The 18,699-nt window shown below is 41.0% G+C and overlaps 2 protein-coding genes across 4 annotated transcripts in view; both read right to left on the bottom strand.

Moving 5' to 3' along the window:
• Window positions 1-6,454, bottom strand: part of BRD10 (bromodomain containing 10) — a gene marked incomplete at both ends in the record, with an annotated part of 92,249 nt that extends 85,795 nt beyond the window's left edge. The window contains one exon of the mRNA XM_080709565.1: window positions 5,877-6,454. Within this exon, the coding sequence (XP_080565691.1) occupies window positions 5,877-6,454 (578 nt within the window). The remainder of the gene's footprint in view (window positions 1-5,876) is intronic.
• Window positions 6,455-11,741: 5,287 nt separating this feature from the next.
• On the bottom strand, window positions 11,742-15,056 carry RANBP6 (RAN binding protein 6; the record flags this gene model as incomplete). 3 transcript variants are annotated; one of them, XM_080708596.1, is made up of 2 exons in its annotated part: window positions 11,742-13,805; window positions 14,862-15,056. In XM_080708596.1, 2 exons carry the CDS (start codon window positions 15,054-15,056, stop codon window positions 11,742-11,744), a joined length of 2,259 nt encoding a protein of 752 aa, XP_080564722.1. The 3 variants fall into 3 exon arrangements, with proteins under 3 accessions (XP_080564722.1, XP_080564721.1, XP_080564723.1); XM_080708597.1 differs by having other exon boundaries at window positions 13,735-13,805; window positions 14,921-15,056; XM_080708595.1 differs by having other exon boundaries at window positions 11,742-15,056.
• Between the last annotated feature and the right edge of the window lie 3,643 nt (window positions 15,057-18,699).

Genomic DNA, 18,699 nt, shown 5'->3' with positions numbered 1-18,699 from the left:
TCCTACAACATTCATAGGTCCCAGGTGTAAGACAGCTTAACAAAAGGTTTGGGGATTAAGTTACCATTGGGGTTTACTAGCCTTTCCCCATTAAAAAAAAAAAAAAAAAAACCAAGAAACCCTCAGACAATATAAATTTTAAAGATTTATAGCATTATAACAAGTTCCTGGAATGATTTGTTCTGGGCAGTTCTAATTTTATAGAGATAGCCTAAAAATAACTTGAAAGCTAAAATAAAATCATAAAAAGGACTAAATCTCTCCAAATCCAGCCTCCCTCCTCCCACATGCTCTAGTTTTCTTCTGGAAAACAAAAATAAATACAAAGGCACAAATACAATGACAAACAAACTATAAGGCAAAACACAACAGACTATTAGGACATTTTTATTTTAAGAAATCTATGTCATTCAAGGCTGGGTGTGGTGGTGCACGCTTGTAATCCCCGCGCTTGGGAGGCAGAGACAGGATTGTGCAGGTTCAAAGCCAGCCGCGCGCGCTGGCTTAGGAGACCCTGTTTCCAAATAAAAATGTAAAAATAGGTCTGGGAGTGTAGCCCAGAGGTAGAAGGGCTTCCAGGAACCCCAGTACCACACAAAAAAAAAAAAAAAGAAAGAAAAGAAAAGAAAGAAAGAAAGAAAGAGAAATCTATGTCATTCATAAATTAATATTTCAAGTTAAAGAAAAGCCTCTTTGTGTTTTGCAGTACTAAAGATGGAACCCAGGGGCATTCTACCTCCGAGCTACACCCCCAGCCCTATTTTTTATTCTTTATTTTGAAACAGGGTCTCAGTGAGTGCAAAGAGCCTTACTAAGTAGCTGAGGCTGTCTGCGAACTGCAATCCTCCTGTTTTATTCTCCCAAATGCTGGGATTACAAGTGTGCACCACCACGCCATCTTAACAACAGCCTCTTTAAATAACAAAGTTTATAGCCTTTCAATTAATAAATTTTACTTATGTCAGAGTAAACACTTTTCATTTCCATTAACTGCCTTGTCTTAATTAAGTTATTTAGCTATTTATATATAAACATATATATACACACACATAAATACACACTCATAATCCGTCTCATCTTTCTTTTCCATTTAAAGACAATCGATTCTCATATAAATTTCTGCCTTTTGTCAACCTGCAATTTTACTACTCTGTCTTGGGCAATCTCATTAATTTTTGTTTGTGTTTCTTCAATGAGCATCCTTTTGCAGGTTAACCTCTCATTAAACATCTCTAGCCCTCATCACTTTGCTGAGCTCTATATGCACCCTTTTAACATTTCTCAGCTGAGTATCTTCAAACGAATGCCTCTTGCCATGTTCCCTCAGCATCACAATCACCTGAGCACAAATGAGCCAATTCCACTGAACCTGATCCTCTCTTTCACACTCCATATCCAATAGTTTGTCATTTACCACTAGTGCCTGAATTAAATTCTCCTTTGTATCTTTATCCATCTTTCTATTGCTGTTTATTATCTCTTGATAGAATTAACTCAAAACCATTTGTTTCCTTCTTTCATTTCTGCTTTTAAGCCTCTACATCATTGTGTTACTCCCTTAAATCAAAATCTGTGATAGATTTACACAGCCTAGATTCTAACTAACCTCCCTAGAAAGCATTCAAGGTCCTGATGACTAGCCCCAGCTTACCTTTCTCGACTTACTGCCACAACAGGTACTTTTCATTCTATTCCCTAACCACTGTGCATAAGCCATTCCCTCTGGAATACTCTATACTCTACCTTCCTATCTTTAACTTCGTCTGTTTACCTACCACTTGAAGTAAGGGACAAGGTCATGCTTACCACCATATCTCTAGGGCTTTACACACAATTCTTAGCTATTCTTTACACATTAGATTTCATGTAAATTTTCAATGAATTCAACTGCACTTATCAATATTTGATACACTATTCAAAACCTAGCTCAAAAATTATAAAATCTTGAACAAAATCTAATAAAATATTTTAATCTCAGCACCTCCCAACCACCCCAGCTATTATTCTTCATGCATTCTCCTAACACTCTGTAACACAGTTCATCACAGTAGTCCTCAAAGTATGCTCCCTTGGAACACAGTCATTCTACAACACACTGAATCAAGATTTAGCATAAAAAAATCCAAAAGTGGCTATTTGGCAATATTCTTAAATATTTTAAAAGTATTTCACTTTAAAAGCAGTTTTGGAAGAGGCAATAATTATTATTATTATGACATTTGCATTATGTACAATTTCCTATTAAGTATTTTCTATTCCTTTCCACTTAGATGACTTCCTCCTTACTTCTAATGCCAGTTGCTACTTCTCAGTTGCCTCAAATAGATCTAGGAAACCCCTTCAAAATGTAAGTTTCTTGAGATTAGGTTGTCTATCGGAGAAAATATCTATAGGAATGATGGAAAACAATCCACTATCTATCTATATCTCTCTCTCCCTCATATATATATATATATATATAAATTTTTGGTGGTGCTGGGGTTCCTGGAAACCCTTCTACCTCTGGGCTACACTCCCAGACACCTATTTTTTTATACTTTTATCTGGAAACAGGGTCTCTTAAGCCAGCGTGGCTGCTTCGAACCTGCGCAATTCTCCTGTCTCCATCTCCCAAGTGCAGGGATTACAAGCGTGTGCCACCATGCCTGGCGGGAAACTATATTTTTAATATTAAGAATTTTATTGCTGAGAACTGCTTTGGCTATTCTGGGTCTTTTCTTTCTCCATATAAAATTCATGACTGATTTTTTTTTCTAGGTCTATGAAGAATGTCGTTGGTATTTTGATAGGAATTGCATTGAATCTGTAGATCACTTTTGGCAGAATGACCATTTTGATGATATTTATTCTGCCTATCCACAAGCAAGTGTTGCATATGTTTTCTCTAATATGCCAAAAACTAGGGAATATTGGGGATATTAGAGGGACTCCATATAATGGAAGGGAAACCTCAGCAAAGCTAGAATGGAAGGGTAGGAGAGGAAGAAGGCTGAGGTTGATTAATATCTGTATAAGTATGAATGTAATACGGTCAACCTGGACACTCATTGGTAGGGGGGGAAGGACAGGGAGGGGAAGCAGGGGGCACCAAGCACTGTCTGAATGTATGCCATTTTCAATATGATTCACATAAACTAAAAAAAATTAAAATAAAATACAAATTGAAAAAAAAAAGAATTTTAAAAGATGTGTTAGGCCTTTCAAAATTCAGTGCCACTTTAGGGAAAGACAATACACACATCTATATCTCAATTTGGAATTCATAATATTTTTACAATCACTGAACAAACTGAGACTCAAGTTATACAATGTGTCCAAGGTACTAATGCCAGTTTTGCAGCAAATTATAAGATGGCATCATCTTTACCATATATACCTAATTTATTGCTCACTAGAAGGCTCAGTAGTATCTGGAGTAGCTGTTACCTTTACAATTTGAAAAGAAGAGTTAGTTCAGTGTCTTACAAATACAAACCAAAGACAAAAGAAAACTTGAATGGTAACAGCTAAGTGATTCATTGGTTTTGTTAAAATTCCCCCATACTACTTTAAGATATTTACAAATGAGGCATTTTTGAGACAACTGTTTGCTGAAAATCACATTCATGTAAAAAGTCCATAACATACTGTTCTGGAACATCCATATATCTAAATTGTATTCCAAACAGTTATAACCTATACTTTTTCTCAAACTTGTGCCCATTTAAGGCACTTACACAGTTATTATTCAAATTTTAGACTAATAAAGAAAAAAGAAATGATTTCTTGGTAACCACAAGTGTGGTTTAGCAAACCTATTATTTTCAAAGTGTTAGCACATATCAATCAAATATAGGTACAAAAAGTGAGGGACTATTCAGGAGGCTGAGACTGGAGGATCGTAGATGACGGACAGCCACAGCTACTTAGGCCCTCGGCAACTTAGTGAGACCCTGTTTCAAAATAAAGAATAAAAGATAGGGCAGGGGTGTAGTCGGAGGTTGAATGCCTCTGGGTTTCATCCCCAGACCCGGAAGAAAAAAAAAAAAAAAAAAAGTGAGGGACTTAGAACTTTAAGAACATCACTATATTACTTTTTGCTACTAAATGCAAGAATTTTTTTTATCATACCTAGGAATGTCAGAAGCAAATTATTACATTTACAAACTATGAAATAATATAAGTTCAATTTCTAAATATGAATGCAATGGGAATACATGTATGAGCATTAGTGACTAGGAGTGATTCCAAAGTGTTTTTTTTTTTTTTTTTTTTTGGTACTATGGATGGAATAAGGGGCATTCTAACTGTGAGTTATATCCCCAGCCCTATTTTTTATTCTTTATTTTGAAACAGAGTCTCACTGAGTTGCAAAGGGACTCACTAAGTAGCTGAGGCTGCCCGCAATCCGGGATCCTCCAGTCTCAGCCTCCCAAATGCTGGGATCACAAGCGTGCGCCACCATGCCCGGTGAGATTAGATTATTTTTAAATTAAAATTATACTTAGCACTTGGGAGGCTGAGACAGGAGAATCACAGGTTCAAGGCTAGCCTCAGCATCTTGGAAAGACCCTAGCAATTTAGTGAGAACCTGTTTCAAAATAAAAAATAAAATGACTGGGGGTGAATCTGAATCTCAGAGGTAGTATGCCCGCAGGTTCAATCTCCAGAATCACACCAAAAATGGAAGTTATAAACCAAAAACCAAGAACAATAAGTTTTTTAAGGAGTTATTCCATAAAAATACAAGTACATTGACTAGTTTCAGATAAGAAACTAAACTACTAGCACTGCTAATATTATAATGGCTAACACATCTGGCTATGTGACCAATACTGTTGATTTTACATCTTCTTAACCATTTAATCCTCACAGCAACTCTATAAGGTAGGTAAAATTATTATCCTCACTTTACAGATGAGGAAACTGAGGCCAAAAAGGTTAACTTGTTTAAATTCACTCAGTAAATAGTCAAATTCCTTTTCTGTCTCAACTATTTCTAACAACATTCAATTTTTTTCTATTTCTAAAGAACTTATACTTAAGATATTAACTTGGCTCATATCAACTACACAATGATTATATAAAATATTTATTTTAGAAATAAAATATTTTAGTATCCTTTATTTTTCCTTGCTAAAGAAAAATAATTATTTCTGGCAAAATCAAAGCAAATGTCTAAGACGTCGCTCAGTGGTAGAACTCTTGCCTAGCACGAACTATATACCCTGGACTGGACTCCCCTCCCCAGCACAGGAAATAAACTCGCACACAAATGTCTAAACTTATTTAAAATAGTGTATTGATGCATTCTCTTATAACAAAATATTGTTTCCCCAGATGCAACGGAGAGAAAAGATCAGGAGTATGGCAGAATAATCATTAATCATTTAGTAACACTATAAAGTTCCGACAGGTGAAGTGGGTAGTAAAACTTTTTAATGGTTTGAAAAGATACTCTTCTACGTGAGCCCAACTTATTTTTCTAAAGATATTTCGTCCCGAGATGTTTCAAAATGCACTGCTAAAACTGTCCTCAAGCTGTGGGTTCCACTTGGATCCGACAGAAGTTTTTCCTTTACCTACATTTGTAAAGATTCTACTGAGAACCGTTCCACTTTGCCTCTATATACTCTTACCTACTCTGGTAAACTCTCCGGCGCGGTGGACTTGGCTTCTTTCTCAGCTTCTCTCCATCTGGGTGCAGGCAGCCTTTGGCCTACACCCACCACACCACTCCCGAACCCCACCTAGTACTGCTCCTCCTCCCCGGGTGCTCCAGCGCCGACTCTGCACCTGTCAGCACCGCCCCGGGCCCCTAGCCCAGCCCATCCACGGACACGTGTGAGGGTGTTGGCGTCCGTCCCTCAGTCCCGCCCGGGACGGGGCTCGCTTACCGAGAGAGAAGCGCCAACTTCTGCTCCAACAACATCTCCAGCTTCTGGCCCTGTTTGGAGATCCAGTGGTCCACTCCGTGCAGGCGGTAGCACGTCTCCAACATCGACCTGAAGTCCGCCACAAACTCGGTGATGCCTTCGTACTGGCCGCTGGCGAACTTCTCCTCCATCTTCAGCAGACACATACCCTGTCCTGGCCGCTGCACAGGGGCGCGAGCGCCCCGGGCCCCGCGCGGCCCCTCGGCCACCTCCTCCTCCCCGGCGGCAACGCCCCCCAGGGGCCGCAAGAAGGGGGCGGTGAGGCCGCGGTGCTTCTCCTGCAGGAACTCGCCCAGGATGCGGTAGCCCTGCTGCAGCTCGTAGGTCAGCTCCTGCTGCTCCGGGCAGCCATCGCCCGCGACCACCATCGCCTCCGCCTGCTCCCGGCCGTCCGCGTCCTCCAGCGAGGCGGCGCTCCGCCGGCGGGCCGGCCCCGAGGCCCGGGTCGCCGCCTCCCTGTCCTCGGCCCCGGCGGCGGGCGGCGGCCGTTCCTCCTCCCCGGCCGGCCCCATTTCCCCCGGCGTCTCGGGCACGCTCATGTCCCGGGCAGGCCCGGCGGGCGGTGCAGCGCGGGCCGCCTGCTCAGGGCCCGGCCGCGCCGCGCCGCGCCGGCCGCATCGGGCCCGCCGTCCTCGGCCGCCGGCTCGGTCGCCGCGCGCGGGGGTCTCGAGCTCGCCGCGGCGGGGCGGGGTTACATGGCGTGCGGGGGAGGGGAGAGAAGAGGAGAGCCTCGGGCCCTCCTCTCCCCTCCCCGGCGGCGCGCGGCCCTCGCCGGCGGCCCCCGCCGCGGCCTCGGCGCCCCACCCTCCGGGCCGGCGGGCGGGGAGGGCGCGCAGGAAGGGTCCGCCGGGCTCCGGGCGGCGGAGCTGGGCCGCGGCGGCGCCGGCTCCTCCTCCCCTCCCACCCCTCCCGCCCCTCTACCTGCGGACCCGGGCAGGAGGAGGCGGGCGCCGACCCGGCCGGCCGCAACTGTCAGTTAGAAGCCCCGCCGGGCGGGGGAGGGAGGGGCGGGCGGGGGCGGGCACTCAGCGCCCCCGGCTCGGGAGCGCGCTGGAAAGAGGCAAAGAAAGAGGCGCCGTCGCCATCGCCGGTGCGCGTGCGTAGTAGAACAGCCTTTCCCCGCCCCCTTCGCGTCTCGCCCGCTGTGCGACTTCTGCTTAGCTACAGGCCCGGGCGCCGAGTGTTGCGCGGACCGATGATGTCATCAGCTCGCCGCCGACGGTAAGGGGCGGGGGGAGCAGGGCGCCTGCGCAGCAGTACTGGCCAGGTAAGGCGGCCGGAGGGCTTTTTTAAGGCCAGTGCCCCAATTGGTTGCTAGCGGTGAAAACTAGTATTTATCCTAACGGAAGCTGCTAGACATTCTTTATTAGTGACAAAGCGAGATTTATAAATGAATAGCGAGAAAGCACAAAATGTAACATTTACATTCCTTTTACACTTCTCCCGGAGACTGCCGTTTTCCTTGTTTAATAAAAACCAGAATTTTGAAGGTTTATAGACATTCAATAACTCGACAATATGTTCACATGCAAGAGAAAGGAGGTGATTTATATAGACTTAGAGATTCCTGAAAGTCCTTTTCCCAGTATTTAACATAAATAACATTTTTGGAACATCCTGTTTTTCATTGAAATTTTAAAAATCCCCCGACCTTCTAAATTCTTTAGTTCTGCTAAGGATAAAGGAAAGGACTGGAACCTCTATTGGGAAAAAAAAAAAAAAAAAAAAACTGAGCTGGGCGTAGTCGCGCATGCTTGTAACCCCAGCATTAGGGAGGCTGAGACAGGAGGATAATGGTTCGCAGCCCGCCTCAGCTACTTAGTGAGGCCCTTTGCAACAGAGTGAGACCCTGTTTCAAAATAAAGAATAAAAACTAAATAGGGCTGGGGGTGTAGCTCGGAGGTAGAATGCCCCTAGATTCCATTCCCAGTACCGCAAAAACAAATAAGCAAACGAAAAACTGGTCATGCTAAAAAGCAGCCTTCAAATATTTCAAGTCTAAGTTGTACTGCATTAGATGGTCAGTGGGGTAGCTTTACAATCTTTACTGTTTAAATGACCAAAAAATGTATGTATTCACATTAACTTACATATTGCTTAAAACAGGTGGTGAGTATTGATGATTATATAAAGCAGATTTTACTATTTTCTGATGTTTTACTTGAACTATAACAGTATCTTGTATAATTACAAAGAACTCTAGCTTGAAACTGAAAACTAAACACAAAAACAAAAATTATAAAATTTATGGTTTTCTTTTTTTCTTTTTGTGGTACTGGAGATGGGACCCATAGGCATTCTATCTCTGAACTACACCCCCAGTCCTATTTCTTTAAATTTGAAAACAGGGTTTCACTAATTTGTGGTAAGCCTAAGTTGCTGAGGCTGTCTGCTTACCAGCAATCCTTCTGTCTCAGCTTCCCAAGTACTGGGAGATTAGGCAGATTGTCGAGTTATCTAACGTTTAAGATTGCTTACTTATTAATGTCACCTTAAAGAACTAATAAGATTTTAAACCTCAACTTTTTAATCTAGTAATTTAAATATCAGTAATAGGTAAAATAGTGAAATGAAAATACTTCTGAGTTTATAGAGTAATTATGCTCTCCTCACACACACAATCATTTTCTGGTATTTAAGGTCTCTTCTCACTGTATCAGGTATTTGTAATTTATTAGACATTTACATGGTTCTCTCCTCAGAGGCTGCAGACATACCTCACCTTATAGGGAAAAAGGGCAGGAATCAGTACTACTTCAACAACTGGTAAACAAACATGTATCTGACTGGGCATCTCTCATTTCCTTTGACAAAACCCAAGAGTTTAATCCCCCTTACCAGAGCAAATATCTCTTCTTTATTTTTACCCATCAGCCCTTATTTCATGACTTTTAGATAATGCCTTCCATTTATTGAACCCTATTCCACTAAGCACTTTTACTTCATTATCTCCTTTAATTCTCACAACAGTCTTATAAGCTAGGTATTACCCTAATTTTATAGATGGAAAAAAACGGAAGCTTAGGTTAAGAAAATAGTTTGCCCAAATTAAAATCTAGGTCTGTCATACTTCAAGCACTCAAACTGCTTAATTACAAGTCATCAGACAGAATCTCTAATTTCTTATGCACAAGAATGTAGGAATTTGCTACAAATGCTAAAGGGCTTAATGTAGGTAAAAGAGAAAGAGGTGTGGGTGAATAGAACGAACCCCAGGTCTAGTTCATGAAGAAACCAAGATGATAGTAATTCTAGCATTTACGAAATTAGGATCAGGTCCTTGAACTTAAAAATAATTATGCAAAAAAAAATCTGTTGGTTGTAAGTAAATTAGAAAATATAGGTGAAAAGAAAAACTGCCTTTAATCCCACCACCCAGAGAAAACCTGTATTAAAATTTTGAGGTGGATGTCAGGTGTGGTGGCACACTTTAATTCCAGTACTTTGGAGGCTGAGACAGAAAGATTGCAGGCTCAAAGCCAGCCTCTACAACTTAGTGAGGTCCTCTTCCCAAATAAAAAATAAAATACAGCTCAGGGTGTAGCTCAGAGGTAGAATGCTTCTGGTTCAATCCCTAGCACCATTAAAAAAAAAAAAAAAATAGGCTCTTTCCGTTTCCATTTATTCACTTACAGTTTTGACTTTTTAAATAAACTTGAGATTGTAACAACACCATGTGTAATATCCGTAACTTTCTCTCTCTCTCTCTCTCTCTCTCTCCTGTTAATAATTGTCTCCAGATGGGGTGGCCCATGCCAGTAATACCAGTATTTGGGAGGCTGAGACAGGACTGCAGATTTGAGATCAGCCTCACAAATTTTGCAAGACCCTCAACAATCAAGGGAGACACTGTTTCAAAACAAAACACAAAATAGGTCAAGGTGGAGGCTTGTAGCTCTGAGGTAGACTGTTCCTGGGTTCAATCCCCAACACTGCTACTAATAATAACAATAGTAATAAGTAAGGAGAATTGCCTAAGATCTTAACTTTATGTCTATCCACAATGGCCTAGATGGCTTGCCCATCTGAACCGGTTGAAGATGAATTGGGGAAATTTCAATGTAAAGGGAATTCCAAACCATGTAAAAAAGAACACAGTAGAGGTACAAACAACTGCAGTTAACAGTGATAATTTATTGAGCACTTACTAGGTCTTACTTAGTTGCTAAATATTTTACATCAACAGTACTCACATAGCCCCAGGAAATCATAACAGATGTAATTAAGTTTGGGGATCAATGATTTGTAAGAATAGAAAGTTTTTCTACCCTACACAAAGCTCAACATTAAAGACATTCCAATTAACATAATTAACCCTAGATTTATAGCACTGTATTCTTATAATACACATACATTGATAAATGATTAGTCTCAAAACTTTCTTTTTAATGTTTAAAGATAAAATTAAGTTGGTTTTACTTTCACAATAGAATGCCCACCAGTGCTACTACCATATGTTAGGAACTCCTTCAAAATAGAAATCTAAAAGCCCCAATCTGAATCAGGGCTTCTCTTCTGGTTGAGCTGCTTCAAAGGGGAAAAATGTTAAAACACACAAAGTAGTACTCTGCTAAAACACAACACTGACTGACTCCCACAAATATTACTGTGAAACATTGTTATAGTATGTTACATGCTACTAACATTAGATGTGCTAGGACTCCCTTTTCTGTAACCATGATTTTTGGAGTTCTAGATAACTTTAATTATAAAATAACCATACTTGGAGAGCTAGGAGTGGTGGCCTGTAATCCCAGTACTTGAGAGGCTGAGACAGGAAGATCTCATGTTCAAGAACAGTTTCAGCAATGTATGGAGACTCTCAGCAACCTAAGCAGACCCTGTTTGAAAACAAAAAAATAAAAATAAGCTAGGGGTGGTAGCACACCCTTGTAATCCCAGCATTTGGGAGGCTGAGACCGGAGGACTGCAGTTCTTAGATAGCCTCAGCTACTTAGCAAGGCCCTTCACAACTCAGTGAGACCCTGTTTCAAAAATAAAGACTAAAAAATAGGGCTGGGGGTGTAGCTCGGAGGTAGAATGCCCCTGGGTTCCATCCCCAGTACCACAAAAAAAAATAAAAATAAAAATGACTGGTAGTTACTTCAGAGGTAGAATGCCTCTGCATTCAATCCCCAGTCTCACACACTCTCTCTCACACACACACACACACACACACACACACACACACACACACGACCACTCTGGTTAAAATTTAAAAGTCCTTATATTCTTATGGACACCTTAGGAACTAGAATAACTGTCTCACCTAGTTCTTAAGAGTACATTATGAAAAAATTCATATACATTATAGAGAAAACTCCCCCATACACCGTAATATGATGAAACTTCCAGTTCTAGCAAATTAGCATTCCTATAAAAACCAAGAGTATTATCAAGGAGGAATAAGCCTGCCAGCATCTCCTTCACCCTCAGTTCCAAAGATGTTTGTCTTGGCAGTTCTCCTATCTTATCTTTGCAAAATCTTAGCATCTTGTGATAGTTAGCATGACATCTTGGCACCAATTATACTGCTTTCTTAGCATCAAGAATTCACACAAATAGCCACAGTTTATATTCATACCAAATATGGGAAAGGTGACAAACATTCTAAGACAACTGGAAGCATAGGTTATAGACCAAGGTCTATGTTTCAGAGATAAAACATGCAAGGTAAACAGAAGGCTGTAACACTGACTAATCCTGGAGAAACATGAGGAAACAACTTAGCAGAGAGAAAATCGTTCTCTCATAATGGAATCCACTTACAACATTTATATGTAGTTACTTTTATGGTAGATGATATTCAAGTGGTATTAAAGTGCTTCAAGCAAAGTTTAGCAACTCTTGTAAGGCTTCCTGTTGTTCATCATCAAGTTGGGATATACATTCCAACCATAATTCTTCAGAAGTCTGTACTTGACGAACAACATTAGCTAGGCGTTTGGCACAAGGATCTTCATAGTTAATAGTCTCATTCATTTTTCCTTCTGCAATTATACTGATTATTTTGGGAAGATTGGAGTTATTTGGACCAATTACAACTGGGTGGTTACTTTCAATTAAGTCACAGAGAAAACTCAAAGTCTGAATAGCTTCTTCTTTATCTTCATGCAGTGGAAGCCATGATAACCAATGTGGAAGAACTTCATCTACATTCACACAGTTAGGCTTAAACTTCAAAATTTTCCCTATTGCTGAGATACAGTTTTCTGTAGCAATGACATTTTTTTTGGTTTTAGAATTTGCACACTTAATAACTTTTACCAATAGTGGAACAGCTTCTGAACATAAAGAACGATAATCATCTCCACCAAACTGTGCCATAACACCAAGGCCATAAGCAGCAGCTTGCCTGACTTCAGGGTTGTTATCACGCATATTTAGTAGCATTGGCCACCGAAAATATTCTACATATTTAAATGAGGTTGGACTGCAGTGCTCTATGATATCATCAAATATGCACAATCCCCACTGTCTGTCTGGCCATGGCCTACTTGAACAAATTAGATTTACAATTAATGGAAGCAGCTGTTCAAACCATGGTAAAATCTTTTCCTTATAAGTACTAAATAATGAGTGCAAAATATCTGATACTTTTGTCAGAATATAAACATCACATTCATCCTCATCTTGCAGAGACATCTCAACTTGTTGGTCATAGTTTTCTTCTTGTCTCTTAACCTGTCGTAATTCTTGGTTTTTAAAGTGTCCTTCAAGTTTTGCTTTCAGTATTCCTCCCAGTTCTTCCAAGTGGTCATCATTAAGGCAGCCATCTCCCATTACCTCAATGGACTTGGCAAAAGAATTCATTATTTCTGAGAGCACATCTGTATCAGGTTCAGTCCCAATAGCTTTGATTAAGGGGTCACAGATAAACTGCCACATCTGTGAAAGATACTCTGAGCCACGAATTCTTGAACATTCCAAGAGAAAAGGCATGGATTCTGCGGCTGCCACTCGAACATTGTCATGGAAATAAAATTTCAGTAATGGGACCATCAACTTCACAACTTGTTCTGTATATTCCACAAATCCTTCTTTCAACTCCTTGGCATAGTAAACCAACATCTGGCAAGCAGTTGCTTTTGCTTCAAGTCCTGAAGTTTTAATTCCAAAACTTTGCTGGTCTCCAAGATTTACGAATTGCCAGCCATCATCATCACTCATATTCTCTACATCCTGTGTATCTAAAAGTGCGACATCAGGTTTAGCTGAAGCAGTCTTAATAAGAGGCTCGATAACCAGTGGAAGGTACTGTTGAAAATCTTTTCCAAGAATTTTACACATTCTAGCCCATGCTGAAACCATGTAAGAGGTCTGAGGGTCATCTTCCATATTATTTAAGTCTGATTGTGTCTTCAACAATAGCTGCATCACATTTGATGCATCTTGCATAAACTTTTCCTTCCCAACAGCAAGACCAACATGGCTAATGCATTCAATAGTTTTTCCCCTTAGAAGCTTGAGGTCCTTCTGTACTGCAATCTCAACAATGTGCTTTAGTGAGGGCATAAATATATCATAATATGGAATAAACTTTTCTTCTATTGTATCTGCAACTGAGGCAATGGTTGTTACAAGCTGTTCCAAAGCCAATTTAGTTCCATTCCGAATTAACTCTTGAAGTTTAATTACCAAAATGGAATGTAGATTTTTCACCATACTATCCAGATATAGAACTAGCAATGATTTGGGGCAGTCTTCAATAAAAATAATAAGAGCAGAAGCTGCATGGGATTGCACACGCTGATTACCTTGATTTTCCATGGTACGCAACAATGCTGTAATCACGAGATCATGGAATTTCTTTTGGAAACTAGGTGCAAAATCTGTAGCCATCTGTCCAAGTGTAGTACAGGCTGCAGCCCTCACCCTTGGATGAGGATCCTGAAGAAAAAGCAAAACGGAGTTAACTGTTTCATCTAGAATTGGTTCCATTTGCTGATGGCAACCTTCTCCAATGGCAGATAAGGCCATTAATCCAGCATGTCGACATTTCCAGTCAGGGCTCTGAAGCAGCTGCATGATATGCTCCTTGGTCATTGGTAAAACAACTTTTCCACCAAGCCCACAAGCCAGTCTGTCTAGTGCACTCTCAGCAGCAACTGCATTGCTGTCAAAATCATCTTCTTCCATTTCATCAGCATTTACCCAGTCCTCATCATCTTGCAGATCAACCATCATTGCTAATATGTGAGGAACTGCCTGTGCAATAATATTTGTATGCTTTTTCAACATTGGAGTTGCAGTTTCAGACAAGGTCACTATAACTTCAAGGGCCAGCTGGCGTTGCAGATTACTAAGCCTAGAGTCTCCGCATAACTTCAGGCTCAACTGTAGAGTATCTTCTAAATAAGGACCCAAGTACTTGGGTACGGTATCTGCAATCTCAACAAGGGATTCTAGCACTGAATCATCATCCTGGTAGCATGAATCATTCACAGCCTGCAAGATTCCAGGAAGCAAGTCTGCAAAGTCTTTGAAAAGAGTAATATTATTTTCATTAGCAAGTACAAATGCAGCTGCAGCTCTAGCAGATAATGTCCTGATTGCTGGATGTTCTTGATCTTGAATACACTGGTCCAACAACCTTTTGATGATATCCAAATCGTGCCGATCCTGGTTCCCAAAAATCCCAGGAAAGTGCCAGAAGACGTGTAGTGCAACTTCCCATAGAACCACATTCTTAGAATAGATCGAATCAATAAGGAACTTCAGACCTTCTGGCCAGTGGTTAGTGCCATCCTCATCTATTAAATTCCTGGCCAGCACCGCAAAAATGTCACAAAGCTTTTTCCTCATGCTAGCGTGTGTTTCTAACTTAACAGCCAGTATCAGTTCAATCTTGACATCCCTCTGAACATCAGGAGGCAAATTTGGATAGACCTCCTCAAACCCAGAGGACAAAAGCCGTCGTAGCAGTGCGGCAGCCATTTGTCTCACCTCATAACCTGCTCTTCTATTTCTGACGGCATCTAAGAGGAATGTAGTCTTACACAGACCTGGGATATTTTCATAGACTTCCTCTGCTTGTCTCCGCACCATACAGCTTGGGTTGATCAGGTTCTTCAGAAGCTGGTAAAACTCTTGCTTTTCTGACACAGCCGCCGGCAGCCCGGCGGCCCCGATCGCCGCCATCGCGCTCAGTCAAAGCTACGGCGCCCGGGAAGGGGACGGGAGTCGGCGGCGGGGCAGTGACGTCAGCGAGGCGCCAGCGGGGATGGGCGGGGCGCGCGGTGGGCGGGGCTGCGGGAGGCGGGAGGACTGAGCAGGAGGGCGAGCGCCGGGGGAAGGCCGGCCTCTGTTTTCCAATCAGGTAGAACTGCACCTGCAGAGGGAAGCAGAAAGAAGGAAACGATAATATTTACTATTGGATTGGAATTAGGAGTGATTTGTTTTCTTTCATTTCTAAGCTATCTTGATGTTACCCAAGTAATTTTAAGAAAATAAGTGCATCTGAGGACATGCTAAGTAAAAGAAGCCGAAAGATCTTATATTGGATGAGTCCATCGATAGGAAAGAAAGGTCTCAAGAAAGCAAATCTATACGGACGGAAATCAGTGGTTGCTAGAGGCTTGGGGGAAGAGAAGAAGGGAGCTTCACTGCTGTCAGATGGAGAGTTTGTTTTTGAGGATGGAACTGTTTTATAATTGCGATAGTGGTTGCACAATTCTATAATTATATTAAACACTAGATCTTTGCAATTCAAACTGGTGAATTGCATGGTATATGAATAATACGATAATAAAGACATTTATAAAACAAGTTCAAAAGCAGAATAGTAATAATTTCCACTCCACTACCACATCTAATGAAGTACAAAAGTCTTGCTCAAACTTGCATGTGTATCAGAATTACTCGGCTTGTGGATTATTATAAAGAATGGGAAAGACAAGTGAGTAAAGTGTGGTGGAAAGTGACTAATCAAAAGACTTGAATCCTGGTCTCTCTAAATCCATTTTGTTTCTTAGATCATGTTACTCAAGGTTTCCCATACATGTTTTCTAAACGAATATGAAGGGGTTCGGTTATTGGAATCCTAACTCCCTTTAGTAGGAAGTTGCAGAGGTTATTCCAAGAAACAATGTCCCTGAGGCTAAATATTGTTTTCTCTAATTCAACAGATGTGTCATTTAAAAGTACAGAGATCAGGCCAGAAGTAATGGTGTACGCTTGTAATCCCAGCATTTGGGAGGCTGAGACTGGAGTATCACAGTTTGTGGACAGCCTCAGCTACTTAGCAAGACCCTTTGCAACTCAGTGAGACCCTATTTCAAAATTAAATAATTAAAAAAATGGGCTGGGGGGTGCAGCTGGGAGGTAGAATGCCCCTGGACCTCAAATAAACAAACAAACAAACAAACAAACAAAATGGGCCTGGGAGTATAGCTCGGAGGTAGAATGCCCCTGGGTTCCACCTCCAGTGCTGCAATAAATAAATAAAGGAATAAAGGAATAAAACAAACAAACAAAAAAGACAAAAAATAGGGCTGGGAGTGTAGCTCAGGGGTAGAATGACCCTGGGTTCTACCCCCGGTAACAAACAAACAAACAAACAAACAAGAGATAGGTCTTATTCTGTGTTAGCATGTTGCCACACTCATTTTGAACTTTATACAGATTTGCTAGGTTGGTAGCATAGGTGTAATACTAATTTTAAGTGAGAAATGGAAATTCAGGGAGGTTAGGAGATGTGCTTATAATGACACACCTGAATTTCAATTCCACCCTTTCTGAAAGACACCAGTGTTCTTCTTTTTACCATAGTGCTTCCCTGTGACTACTCTTGGATTTAAAACGTAATCAGAGCCGGGCACGTTGGCACACGCTTGTAATCCCAGCATTCGGGACGCTGAGACCGGAGGATCGCGGTTCGCAGACAGCCTCAGCTACTTAGTGAGGCCCTCTGCAACTCAGTGAGACCCGATTTCAAAATAAAGAATAAGAAATAGGGCAGGGGCTGTAGCTCAGAGGTTGAATGCCCCTGGGTTCCATCCCCAGACCCGGAAAAAAAAAAAAAGTAATCAGATGCCTTCACTTATTGAAAAGTCTGCCTTAAACTTCTCCACACAGCCTTAATTTTAATTTTGTAATACAATACTACATAAACACACAAAAACAGAAAATTCATAGTTTTCACATAACCAGATTTTAAACCAAGTAGGTGGTATCATAAATTACTTTGTAATATGAAACTGTTCTCTAAACCGTGTTTCTTATTTTGTAGACATTAAAACTGCTTGGTAAGCCCAGTGTGGTGACCCACGCTTGTAATCCCCGCGCTTGGGAGGCTGAGACAGGAGGATCGCACAGGTTCGAAGTCAGCCTCAGCTACTTAGTGAGGCTCTCAGCAACTTAGTGAGAACCTGTTTCCAAATAAAATATAAAATATGTCTGGGAGTATAGCCTGGAGGTAGAAAGCCTCTGGGCTCCACCCCAGTACCACCAAAAATAAAATAAAATAAAATAAAATAAAATAAAATAAAATATAAACTGCTTGGTATACTTATTAAATATGTAGATGTTAGGACCCAACCTCCAAACTACCAATCCATTATTTCTGGGAACTGAAACCCAAGAGTATTTATTTGAACAAGCACACTGGGTTTTTATATAAATACCCAAATTTGAGAACCATTGATGAAATCTATTCTGGTTCTAATGTGAAGATCTTGACTACAGCTTTATATTAGTACATCACCATACTTATATTGAACCTTATTCAGATCTGTAAAGTTGGTAGAATAGATGTAATACTACTTTTAGATGAGTAATGACAGACCCACCAGTTTTCCTGCTGTTCCTTGAAAACATTTAGCTTAAGGCCTTTTTATTTGCTGTTTTAGGAAATATTAAACATGAATGTGGAAATGAGGAAAAGGCTTTTATTAACAGTACATCCATTAGCATGTTAAAGACATTAAAAACTACAATGAGATAGCACTACAAATACCAAAATGTTTTAAATATAAGTCTCTGCAACACAAAGGGTTGGTACAGATATGGGACATCAGGGGACTCAGATCTGTTTTTATTAGGAGTATAGATGAATTGGTACCCCCACTGTGAAAAAATGTTTGGAGTGCCAGGTTATAATTATCTAAACACTTATTTTTCAGCTAACCTTCACTGAGGGGATACTCAAACATGCTAGGGGTAAAGATTGAATACAGGGGGATGGTTATTAGTGGTAGTATATGTCAGAGTATAGAAATCACTGTGTAATAAGTTTTCCACTGAACCCATAGGGTTATAGAGGCAGTTAATGTACTCAAGGTGTGGAGGAGATCAAGTAGGGCTTCTCAGAACAAATGATAGTGAGGTAGGATAGAAAAAAACAAAAGTAATAGGTAGGAAGGAGGCAAACTGGGAAGAAAAGGGAGACTGTAGCTTTAAATCTAAAAACTACACAATGATCCTCATCTTTACCCTGAAGGTATATCCAATAAATCTTAGACCACCATATGCCCAATTAATTGTGCATACATATTCTGTTTTTAAACTGATCAAAGAAGTCTAAAAGCTGGGTGTGGTGGTTCATGCTTATAATCCCAGCATTTGGGAGGCTGAGACAGGAGGATGGAGGTTCACAGACAGCCTCAGCTACTTAGTGAGGCCCTTTGCAACTCAGTGAGACTCTGTTTCAAAAAAAGAATAAAAAATAGGGCTGGGGGTATAGCTCAGAGGTAGAATGCCCCTGGGTTCCAGCCCCAATACCTCCCCCCCCAAAAAAAAAAGTCTAGAGAAAGATATCTTTCAAAGCCCAATGATAAGGGTACAG

Source organism: Muscardinus avellanarius (assembly GCF_963383645.1).
Source record: "Muscardinus avellanarius genome assembly, chromosome: 13".
NCBI lineage: Eukaryota > Metazoa > Chordata > Mammalia > Rodentia > Gliridae > Muscardinus > Muscardinus avellanarius.
Note: the sequence above shows the minus strand (reverse complement) of the source record. Positions and strands in the feature narration are given on the sequence as shown.